Raw genomic sequence first — 13,091 nt, 5'->3', positions numbered from 1 at the left:
AAAAATGCCGTAGAAATGTTATGGACATAATTTCTCTATCGAATTAGCTGAAAATTTAATATATTGTAGTTCAAAACTTTCTCATCAAAAATTCTTATTGGCACAAAGTCCAAATATTGATAGTTTCCGAGATACGAAACCTGAAACCATAAATAGTAGTAACGCTGGGAAAGCCTGGTTAGTAGGGCATAGGGTCTATGAAGAGGTTATGAGTTCGATCCCCGCCGACTGAAGGCTCCCTGTATAGTAAATGGTGACTGGTGCATGCTAAATCTATCTAGTCACAAAGTCCTCCATGTTCCCATAGCAAATCGCACCTCTGGGGTTTCTGAATTGGAGATGAATCGTTCTCTGGCTGACGATCTGTGGATGAATGAATGGGTCCGACCTATAAACGGGCAGTGACGCGTATGTGGCTGAAGTCGTAATTTAAACTATAGACGGTTGGGAAAAAAACAAGATAACGGACACTCTGCCTTAAACTCGCTTGGTTTCATCAAGCAGTCTTGCTGGTACTGGCAAGTGGCCTTAGAAACAACAACAACATAAATAGTAATTCTCTAATTCCACTACAACATGAGCCAAGGAGATTGAAAAAAAAAGCTAATCACGAATTTTTAAATAGCCCTTGAAAGTTCGATTAATTAATGAAAAAGCTAGTAGCACGTCAGAACGTTCAACGACAAATGAGTAGCTAGTATTACTTCGCATTTACCTATGAAAAAGCTGTGTGGCTTAAGCACCTTTCACCACAGTGACCGTTGCCAACATCTCTTGTGTTTGAGACCTCCGTATTTCCGAAACTATCGATTTTTGATCAATGAGAACTTTGATCAGAATGTTTTGAAATACAACACATTACGTTTTTAGCTGATTTCACACAGAATAAGTTTTTATAAGGTTTGTGCAGGATCCTTTCACAATTTGATGCCTGCACTTCAAGAAGAAGAAGAAGAAGACATCCCAGACCCACATATGTGACCTATGACGTCAGCGCCACCTAATCTCTATCAGTAAAATGGCATATGTAAGTAGAGCTAAGTTTCTCTACATAAGTTAGAATGTTAATAAGTTCCTCTACATAAGTTAATTAACGATAAGTTGATTAAATACAGATCGCACATCAAACCAGTTGAAATATAATTCTTTCTCGTCTACTTTTTATACTTAGCTTAGATTTATTATTTGTTTATGTATTTTATTGTAAACGTGATATATTTTTCTTTGTGAACCTAACAACTTTGCATAATTAGTTTATTTGTGTTCTAAATGGCTTCATGTTTGTCTTTGTGTTAAGTAAGAAATAGATAGTGAAATAATTGCAATCTTCGTGAAGGAATCTTTGTGTAAGAATACAGAATGTATCATCTAAGACAATTGTTGCTTGAAGGGCCTGGCTTACTCGAAAGAGAATGGAAAGAACAGTTGCTAACGTAAACAAATGCCTCGTTTCCATAAAACCAATCAGGAACAAGATACCCACACTAAGTCACATGTCATTGTTCCATTCAAATTGAAACATAAGCTCACCGGACAAAAAATTAGTCACCCTAGTGCGCAAATACCGATGAATCCTAAGGCTTCGTTAGATGACGCAGTGGTCAAGTGACGTGCTCAACTGCATGCACACTGCTTCAACCTGATCAAGGACAAGTAGCTATCAGTGAGATATTTTTGTTTGAAGCGGAAATTGTGTGTAAATATGGGTAAGAGTAAAGATGTGATAGAGTGGCAGAAAGGGGCAATTGTGTTTGGCCGTATGGTAAATAAAGTTGCTGGATTTGTTGGAGTTTCAAAGCTGACTGTTCAACGTGTTTACAAGCAGTGGTGTAATATACGTGGTCACGAAAGACGCCGTCAGAATTGTCGTCGGAAAAAGATCCTGCATGAAAGTGACCGGAGTCGTGTTTCACGAATTTTCAATCAAAATCGCTTCCAAACTGGACAGGAATTACTTCAGTTACTAAATGAAGATCCATCCCAGTCTTTTAGTGAGAAAACATTGCGAATGGAGCTGCATGCAATGAACATATGGAGTCGAATATCTCGTAAGAGGCCATTGTTCACACGGGCACATAAAGCTGCGCGACTTCGGTGAGCCAGAAGTCACCGAAAATGGGCAGTTGCTGAGTGGCGGAATGTAATATGGTCTGACGAATCACGTTTTTGCATTTATTCAAAAGACGCACGTCTGCAAGTGCAACGCAGACCAGATGAAGCATTTCATCCTGACTGTGTGCAAGAATAGGTTCAAGCCGGAGGTGGGTCTGTCATGACTTGGGGGTGTTTTTCTTATTATGGATTGGGCTCCCTCACTGAGGGGGCCACTAACATGATCCAACATGTTTATTTGAAAGTTCTGGACAATTAGCAGTTGCCTTTCAGTCACCCTCTTCATGCAAAGTGTGTTGTCGATACCCCTATTTTTCAAGATGACAACAGCAAAGTTCATGGGGCTGAAAGTATATTGACTGGTTTTATGAACACTCAGACACTCAATTACATCTCGGTTGGCCAGCAAAATCACCTGACTTGAACCCCATTGAAAATGTGTGGGACATGTTGGAACAACGGGTAAAACGCCAAAATCAGCATTCTTACAATTTGGTGAATTTGCGCGATCAAACTTCAACTGGATTCGACGTACTTGCAAAACCTTGTGGGCTCACTTCCTAACCGAATTCAGGCGGTCATCAAATCTAAAGGCGGTGTTACACGTTATTAAATGATCTTTTTCATGATTTCTCTAAGGGTGACTAATTTTCTGTCCGGTGTGCTTAGTATCACGTGATCAATTTAAAGTAGGCGATACTGTGGTTCGACTTGAATGAAATAATTATTAAAGCTAAAAGCTTTTTAAGGTGTTGGTAAATTTGAACAATATCATGGTTCAACATGTTTCTAACATCGTGGTAGTTAATCATGCTAGATAAAAAGTGAGAGAGACTTTTTGAATGAATAACTCCAGCCAATTAAAAGATAATAACAGTATTTATACATCTTTGTACAACAAATGAAGTTTAGACAAAACATAAAAAATAAAGAGCAGCCGTGCAATGAGTTGAGCAACAGTTTCTTCCATGCAAAGTAGTAGCAGTTGACGTTATTGAAGAACCCATTCAAACAAAAACATACCTGAAATAAAAATAAATAAATAAATCAAGGATTCATTTCTTCTAAGCAGCAGGGTGAGTCAAAACTAGCTAAGGTTGAGTCGAAACTGTTTATACGAAATGAGAGGGGTGATAGTAAGGTCTAGCTACCAAGAGAACTCCTCCGACTAAAAGTCTGAGGTTGTCTGCTGCTCCGTAAAAGAATAAAACCATTTCTGATGGGGTATAATTGATGAAATGAATCTCATAACCAATACCAATGTGAAACTGTTAGCTTCCTTATTCGTGAGCTGTGTTGACTTAGGGGATAGAGCACTCGCCTCTCAATGAGGTGAACCGGTTCGAATCCCAGCGATCGTTGGCTGATTCGAATTCCACACCTGGTACAGTGCTGACGTAAAATATCTTCAGTCGTGGGTTAGAGTTCCCTTGCCGTCATTCTAACCGGTGGAGGTTTTCGTGCTTTTCCTCCCCATGTAACTCAAATGGTTGGTTACATTGAAAAAGTCCTCTGCGAAGGCAAATTTCTCCCAATACTTGATTCAGGAGTTCCCTTGTCTTCTGGATTGGGTTCGAAATGACAAGGCTACGGAGTTGAATATTGGTAGCCGTAAACTCAAAATTGAGTCAGCAGTTCAACGACGGTTATAAAAAAAAAAAACTTATTTGAAATGACTTATTTTCGTTAACACATTAACTGCCAGCACGCGAAATCTAGTGTCTGATGCAGTTGGCAGGTTTAGCCGGTCAGTATTCACACAGGCAAGTAATGTTTATCATGAAACATGCCCCTCTTGGTAGTTAAGAGTATAGCCTTATTATTAACGACATAAATATTTTTATAATCATTTTTGGCGAACGAAATGATATCGGTAGTTATTTCGAATGCTGTAAAAAGTCGCCAAACTATCAATGACGCCAGTAATGCTTAATTAAATGTGGTAATAACTTCTAGTTTTACCGTTATAAGTACTGTGATATAATGAGAACCTATTATACTAGGATGCATTTAATAGTTACTGTGATAATAGATTTTAAGCCACCCTCCGAAACGGATAAGTACCCTAGTATCAGCATCCTATACATTCATGACGCCTAATATACAGTCTCTACCTTTCTATTATTTTCACTTTTTATTTCCTTTATTCCGGTGCGGCTTCATAATATTAGACTTATTTTAATCTGAGTCGAAAGTTCAACTCACTAAAAGAACGATTAACTGTACACATAGTATCATTAATAATGTGACATTCATAATGTACCATAATTTTTCCATGACTCAATTAGATAACTTCAACTCTATTTCTTTAATTCCTGCTGAGTTTCTATAATTTAAAATTGTAGAGACATGCTTTAAAATCAAAGTATCATGGTTTCATGTACCTTTCAAAAAACGAATTTGGTGACTTCATCACCATACATCGTGAAACTATTAATAGATAATTCAGAAACTATCATTATTATGCTGACTGCCCACGTTAAAGCAATGTAAAGTTTCAAATTTATGGACCTCTTCTGTAGATGTATATATCCAATGGAAATTACGTATACGAGGTTTTATATAAACTTTTACAATAAAAAATAAATAAATAAAACGTTAAACAAAGCAAGTAAATAAATAAAACCGTAGAAACTTTTCACTCTGTTTGTAAAAAATTTTTCAGTAATAAAAGTCACCGAGAAACTGAGTATTGACAAAAATAAAGTTAGAATATATTCAGGTTGATGAAATTTAAAAAAAAACTGTGACGAAAAAAATTCTCTAAACTGTGACGCTGAACCAGATCAGTTGTTTGCTTGCGTCTTCTAGTTGCTAATTCATTTTATTCGTTCACTTTTGTTGTCAATCGGGTACAAGAAGATCACAATACCAATACCCTATGACACCAACTGATTGTTTATAAGCAAAATGGTGTGTTGAGCTAAGTTTCTCCTCATAAATTAGAATGTTTATTAACGTGGAATTAATTAAATACAGGGCCGTATCGCACATCGAATTTACGCTTTTTACTTAACTTAGATTTATTATTTGTTTATGTATTTTACTGTAACCGTGACAAATTTTTATTTTGTATACCTGGAAATTTCGATGCAAAATTAGCTTATCTATGTTCTACTTGGCTTCATGTCTGTCTTTGTGTTAATAAATATGAATAATATAAATCTTTGGGAAAGTATCTTTGTGTAAGAAAATAGAATGTGTCACTTAGAAGAATTGATACTTGACGGGCTTGGCTTAATCGAAATAGAATGGAAAGAGCAGATGCTAACGTAAACACGTCTCAACAACCCATCAGGGCATACTATTGATGCCCGATTCAAAGCCAAGTGTGGTGTTCAAGTGACGCCAGTTTGGACATTTCTATCATATTTGGACATATTACTAAATCGCATTAAAGACACTGGAAAAATAATGAATATAGTTACCTAAATAAAATTGATGGGTAATAAGTTAACCTAATATGGACGAGAATGTTCCACCTGAAGGTGAACATCAGCTGGGTCCTGTGGTGCAGTTCCTGGTTCGTTGGTTCTGACATTAGCTCTGAAGCCTGCGTGGTCGGCTACGTAGTCCACATGACGGAAAAGTCCATAAGCATCCCTGTAACCGTAACTTCCCTTCACATTTCCATGACCATCACCAGTCTCTTGTCTGGTGAGTTGGTCACCGTGGTCAGAGTGAACATCATATCCAAAATCATAGGGTGTCGGCCTAGCCTGAAAAATTGAAATATTCTATTTACAATGCACAACTAATGCTAGCAGAAATTATGCTGATTTGCCTTCCAAGTTTTTGAAATTTTTTAAAAATAATATCAGTCTATAGTAGCATCTATGGTTGTTGTTGTCGTCGGCCGTTAAGGCAGAAAGGGTGCGATTGTGCTTTTTTTCAGTGGCGCCATCTTTGGCCAAGAATTCGACTTCAACCACACCCATATGTCACACCCGTTTATAGGGTGGGCCCATGCACACATCCATTCATTCGTCCACAGATCGTAATTTTGATCTGAACCAGAGAACGATCCATCTCCAATTCAGTACCCACAGAGGTATTGATTTGCTATAGGAACATGGAGGACATTGTGACCCGATAGATTTAACGTGCACCAGTCACCGATTACTACACAGGGAGTCTTCGACCGGCTGGATTCGAACTTCCGTTCTCACAAACGTGAATCCATATAGTAGTATAATATGCTAAGCATATAGAGTTGCAAAGACAAAGAAAGTAAAGAAAAATATCTGACAATAAACCAAGAGTTTCGACGAAGAAAATTTTTAAGCTTCTAAAACATGCAATACTGAATCTCTTTTCTGGCACATCAGTATTATTTTTAAAAAATATATAGCGCTTTTTTATCTTCCTCATAGCAATTTCAATTTATAATCAATTTTATTTTTTAAATTAGTTTATATTTCTACTGTAATATAATTTAAAATGTGGATTGAATTCTTCGGAGCTGTTTACGAGCAAATGTAAATCCATAATAATGTAAACTGTTAATTTATTATCGAATTCAAAATTGAAACGAATGATTCATTTTTTCTAACTTCGGGACTTCTGCAAGTCGATGAATAAATTAATATATTTCTATTTGCAAAAAATTACACCTGATGGAGAAAGAACCTAACTAAATAAAAGGAAGTTCCTTGAAATTACAATTCCCTGGAAATTTTCTCAATTTTTTGTCTCGTAATGATCTCTAGGATTGATTTATGGATATTTCAAATAAAGCAAACTATTAAATGTACTTACAAGGTCATCATGACTGTTGTAATGACCACTGGGTGCATATCCATGACTGGGAGCTGAATAGGATCGGTGTGCTGACTGAGGAGCTGAATGTCCGTAAGAGGAAGTGGCTGGTGCATAAGAAGGAGCTGAATGTCCGTAAGAGGAAGTGGCTGGTGCATAAGAAGGAACTGAATGTCCATAGGAGGGAGCGAGAGGTGCATAAGCTGGAGCAGAGTGACCATAGGAGGAGGAAGGAGCCTCGTAAGAAGATCCGGCAGAGTGGGAGCCATAACTGGGTCCTCCGGATAATTCATGTCGTCCGGATCCATATGCAGCACCATGACTAGGAGCAGCTGGTGCGTAGGAAGCGGGTCTGGGAGGTGCGGGTGCTGATCGGTAGGCAGACCCTCCTGCGGATGGACCATAGATGCCGTGCCCTATTGAGGTTGTAATAGGTCGACCATGGCCTAAAATGAAATATCGGTTTCGAACTCCATCTGGTCCATAACCTCCTCCGTGTCCGTACTGGGCAGTGGAGAGCCCAGCAATAAAGAGTGTTACGAGAACCTGCAAAATACAATAGAGATTATGCCTCCTAAAATGTACATAACCACTTTGATACATGAAACCATAATTGCTTTTTTATGGGTTTAAGTATCTGTCGTTGGTTCGAACTTTACAGCTCCTGCTTCTCTTTGTTTCGAAAATTGGAAACCTAGGAATTTAACGGTTCACTTTTTAAAAAAAAAGACTGATTTTATGAATATCTATAATAATCTATCATATTGACGTAATTTTCAGATTCGAAAGGAATCTCTCCATTTTTTTTTTCTGGTTTAAAAAATTGCTCTCCAATATTTTCGCCAAGATGCGATTTGTTTCGCTGAATTTACGATTTTATCGCATTTGGCGAGGTGGCGAATACTTCCCTCGAGTCCTGATTAAGATTCTATTAGAGAGCAAAAATAATTTTGCTAATTATTTTTTTTAAATAAAATTCAAAATGAAAGATTTATTGTTTGAACAAATTGGGTGCATTCACAACTATCATTTATTATGTTCGCTTACCAAGCTGGCTGATTTATTAAATACAATTTTGTAAGCATCATCACATTGAGCATGAAGCTGATCGTTCATTATTAAATCATTTAACAAATTTCTGTAGTAATTTATAATTAGCAGTAATTTATAATAGCATATTTACAAGGTAATTTACAATAATTACAATAGTAATTTACAAAAAAAAAGAAGGGAAAAAAAAGGAATACTACAAATTGTAAAACGGTTAATAAGTGAAGACACCGATTAAAATGAATGTGTATTAAAATATAGCGTCATTAGGTAATATCGTAAAATTATGTTGTAATAACTCTTTTAGTTTTAAACTCTTCATTTAGAAAACGATCAAATTCGAAAACTTAATATTAACAGAATAGAATGAATCTTCAAATTAGGGATACAAAAATGTCTTATAGGAAAACTATTCCTTGATATGACATAACTTTATTTTTATTATATATTAGTATAATTTTTTTAAATTTATTGTTTCAATGTTTTTTATTTCTTTTTTTTTTGTGCGTGTGTGGTGTGATAAGGTCTAATTACGCTTTTCAGGTTTATATAAACATTTCTTTTTCTTCATTTGAACCTGTCCAAATAAATTGATTTGGATTTTTTTTTCTCACCGTGTTACTATGCTCATGGTAACTTTATTGGTTTTTATGGATTGATTTTTAATTCAGCATTTTATTACAGATTAAGTTTATTAAATGATATATAGGTAGGTATCAACATTGAAATGACTAAAATTCAGTAACTTGCAATGCAATACTATTTAAAATTTAGCTCTGTCAACCTTCCCCTCCCTTACTATTTATTGTGTTTTATTTCGCAATAAAATTTAACAAATAGCAATTTTATAGATTTACAGTGTAAATTTTTCTACAGTGTTAATTGTTTACTCTTTCAGGAAACTTTGATTTTAACACTTTAGAACATTGGTATCAAAGGTCAATTAGAAGTCAAGAGGCTACATAATAAAATGTTAACTTGGAAGTTAATATTGTATATTTTATTTTAAATTTCAAAATTTTTTCAAAGTTCTACTTTTTGTTCTGAAAATGTCCATTAACTTTAAGCAATGGTTTAATATCTCATTTTTTTCTCACTTTATTTGGATGATTTTGTTTTCAGGTAACGATGCATTGCGTTTTACTATTGACTCGCTGAATACCCATTTATAGTACACTACATACTGAACAGCACTGTAAAATCATGCACAAAGGTGAAAGACAAATACCGATACAAATAATAAAATTATAATAATTATAAATAATGAAGTTAAATATTTCCCTTGTGATACTATTAAGATCTATTAATGAACATAAATCATTTTTCTAAGCAATCATTTTTTGAAATAACATTCAAAATTAAAAGTATAGTGTTATGAAAAATTGGGTGAGAGTTCATAACTGTCATTTAATATTTTTGCTTACAAAATGAACGGATGTATATTTTAAATACAATTTTTGCATTCATCACTTTGTGTGCACGAAGCTGATAGTTCTAAATCATTTAACGAATCTCTTTAACCCTCATTCATAATATTATGTTAATGTAATTCGCGCCGAAAAAGAATAATTGTAAAACGGTTAATAAGATCAGACACCGATTTAAATAACTTTATCTTAAAATGCAACGTAGAATTTCATTATTCTGATAATAATAATGACAATCCTCTTAAACTCTTAATTTAGAAAGCAAACAAAATTAAAAACGTAATAATAACAGTACCTTTAAATGAGGGATACAAAAATATTTATAGGAAAACAATAACTTTATGATGACTTATATCAATTTTATGCTGAGGACAACAAAAACCGACATTAAAATGAATGTCGGATAATTGGATCGTACCATTTGATTTTCCGGCCAATAAAAATTCACCGTCCACAACGAAAAACTGTGACACCGTCATTAGATTTTTATATATAGTTAGATTTGTATAGATGTCTTTGTATATGAATGTATTATATAATAATGTTCTAATGCATGAATAAATTTATTTATTTTAATACTTTTTTAACTAATATATGAGTCAAAAAATTTATTTTTAAGTTTAAATTCAAATTTTTCAAAATTAATAAGTTTTTCTCCCCATTAGTGCATATTAAATCAAAGCCAAAAAGGTTTTTAAATATGAATTAATTTATTACACATATATTATAAAATAATGTTTTTTTGTGTGTGAATTTATTTTAATTATTTTTTACAACTTATGTTCTTAAATTATTTTTTTTTAAAATTTTTAAAGTGCAATAAGGAATTTTTTTTTCTTCCTATCATCATCATATAGCGTATGAATGAATCATGATGCTTTATAAGAAGTGATTTTTAATACTTACTTGAGCGATCATCTTGGTGAGAGAAGAAGTGTGAATGATTGAATTTCGAAGAGAGCTTTTATATAAGAAATGAAAGGGTTGCGCAAAAGAAAGGGCGTGGACAAGATTTATCTCAAATGAGGACCACTTTGGACCGGGGGGCGAGCGGGGGATCTCGGAATTTGGAATACGAGGGCAAAAAGTGATAGGAAGGTAAGGGGTGTGACAAGGGTGGAATCATTTACGAAAGGCAGAAATTAATCTTTTTTAATTTCCTAACTGATTTTAATTGATAAAAGTATCACGCTGTTAAAGATTTTTCTTTCTACTTTTTTTCCACTTCCCACTTCGATCGATGCAGACATCATTTTTTAAAGCAGCGAATTTTATTGTTATTATAACATTATGACTAACAATTAAAATTCATCGCAATATGCGGGGTGAGGCTCAAGAGACTTCACTAAATCTATCCATCTATCTATCTATCTATCTATCTATCTATCTATCTATCTATCTATCTATCTATATATATATATATATATATATATATATATATATATATATATATATATATATATATATATATATATATATATATATATATATATATATATATATATATATATATATATATATATATATATATATATATATATATATATATGAAATAATAAATTCATATATATGCAAACTCAAGCAATCGAAATATTAAATAAATAATAATGTATTATTGATTGAGTGTAAATATAATAAAAGGTTTCAAAATTCATTACATGTTTAAAAAAAAAGTCCTAGTTCTCGGAACCCTCTATTTTATTTTTCGCTTATTTTTCCATCTCGAGAATTTTTAAACGAATTGAAAAATGTTAGCACACAATAATGGAATTCGTTTATTTAAAGATAATTCCATGCAAAAATAGTAAAATTTAGTAAATATTTACTGTTTTTTAACTGTTAAGTAAGTCGTAAATCAAAACTTTGATTTCTCAGGAACTATTCGACCGATTTCGCTCCAATTTTGCATTTCACTATCTAAAATTACACACTTTAAAATAATATAAAAGATTTTACACCTTGTAATTCAATATTTTTTTACTATTGTGTAATAAAATAATAAAAAGCAATGAATATTTACTAAAATTTATATTTTTGCATGTTCTCGCATATTATAAAGTTCTCGCGATATAGCGAAATAAACAAAAAGTAAAACTAACATTAAGAGCTCCAAAATTTAAATCGTTCTCCTGAACAAACTATGTTGTACCTATTTCCCAGAGTGCGGCTACCCCTTATATTTTGGAAAATATAGACACACACACACACTATGACACTGAAACTCTACATTGTTATGTATATATTACCTTAAATGACCGAAATCAAGAGAATGTCGACTTTCAACGGTGAATGTCAACAATCACCTAGCTGTTTCGGTGAATGTCCGAAATATTTGTTATAACTGTTACCGACAAAGTATGAAACGCCGGCATTGTATAGAATGCCGGATGTTTTTAGGCAAAGTCTGAAATGTGAGAATTATTACATACTTTCCCTAGGCATTGTATGTAATGCCTAGACATTCTACAGAATGACAAATACTATTTAGGCAAAGTATGAAATAAACGTAATGATGAGGTTATTATGTAAATGATGTGCATGTTACTGTGAATAACCGAAATCGGTGGTTGTTGACTTTCACCGGTGAATGTTGACAATTACATAGTCGCTTTGGTGAATGTCCGAAATATATATTACATCCGATTTCATGTTAATTTATTCGTGGATATAACTACATTTTTTCGATATTTTAATACTTACTGACGACAGATTAGAAGAAACATCAGTGTTTGGAGTATCGGGCAAATATATACCGAGCAATGGCACTTAACCTTATAAAAATATCAGTGTAGAGTATACCGGGCAAATGTATACCGGGCCGTGGCACTGAACCCTAAAAAAACACCAGTGTAGGGTATACCGAGCAAATATATACCGGGCAATGGCACTTAACCTTAAAAAAACATCAGTGTAGGCCCTACAAACATCCTGCATACCCTACACTGTAGGGTATAACCGGCAAATGTATACCGGGCGGGGGCACTGAACCTTAAAAAAACATCAGTGTAGGGTATACCGGGCAAATGTATACTGAGCGGTGGTACTTAACTAGACCTAGTATGACTAGACCTTTGGTAAAATTCCGAAATATATGCTAGGTCTAGTTAAGTGCCACTTCCGGGTATACATTTGCCCGGTATATCATACACTGATGTTTCTTCTAATCTATCGTCAGTAAATATTAAAATATCGAATAAATGCAATTATATCCACGAATAAATTAATATCAAATCGGATGTAATAAATATTTCGGACATTCACCGAAGCGACTATGTGATTGTTAGCATTCACCGGTGAAAGTCAACAACCACCGATTTCGGTCTTTCACAGTAACATGCACATCATTTACATAATAACCTCATCAGGACGTTTATTTCATACTTTGCCGGTTTCTCATTTGGCATTCTATAGAATGCCCAGGCAATGTGTGAAATATAAATCATTTCTCACTTTGACGACTAGTTTTAGGCATTCTATACAATGCCGGATTTCATATTTTGCCGGTAACATATCCAATTAGATATTAATTAATTCGTTGATATTATTATATTTCATTCGATGTTTTAATATCTGCTTTAGGATAGATTAGGAGAAACATCAGTGTTCAGAATACCGGAGAAATGCATACCGGGAAGTGGCACTTAACTAAACCTAGTATATATTTCGGACATGTACCAAAACGAGTTTGTATATTTATATATAAAACTTATGTATATTCTTCAACTTATTTACATAAAATTTCGT

The 13,091-nt window shown here is 33.9% G+C and overlaps 1 protein-coding gene across 1 annotated transcript; it reads right to left on the bottom strand.

Annotated features, from left to right (window-relative positions):
• Positions 1-2,974: 2,974 nt before the first annotated feature.
• On the bottom strand, positions 2,975-10,384 carry LOC107456317 (uncharacterized). The gene is made up of 4 exons (XM_016074160.3): positions 10,254-10,384; positions 6,871-7,416; positions 5,541-5,831; positions 2,975-3,135 (listed from the first exon to the last, which is right to left on the bottom strand). The coding sequence occupies exons 1-3, from the start codon at positions 10,263-10,265 to the stop codon at positions 5,571-5,573; spliced, it is 819 nt and encodes a 272-aa protein (XP_015929646.1). The 5' UTR covers positions 10,266-10,384; the 3' UTR covers positions 2,975-3,135; positions 5,541-5,570.
• Between the last annotated feature and the right edge of the window lie 2,707 nt (positions 10,385-13,091).

The sequence above is a fragment of the Parasteatoda tepidariorum genome, chromosome 8 (genome assembly GCF_982258835.1).
Source record: "Parasteatoda tepidariorum strain Cologne lab strain chromosome 8, Ptep-v5.0, whole genome shotgun sequence".
In the NCBI taxonomy this organism is placed as follows: Eukaryota; Metazoa; Arthropoda; class Arachnida; order Araneae; family Theridiidae; genus Parasteatoda; species Parasteatoda tepidariorum.
Note: the sequence above shows the minus strand (reverse complement) of the source record. Positions and strands in the feature narration are given on the sequence as shown.

What these genes read in the sequence shown, in the direction of transcription:
- LOC107456317 (XM_016074160.3), bottom strand. An exon ending in ACAACAGTCATGATGACCTT is followed by an intron (nt 5,832 to 6,870) that starts GTAAGTACATTT and finishes TCAATTTTTCAG; the next exon opens with GCTAGGCCGACACCCTATGA.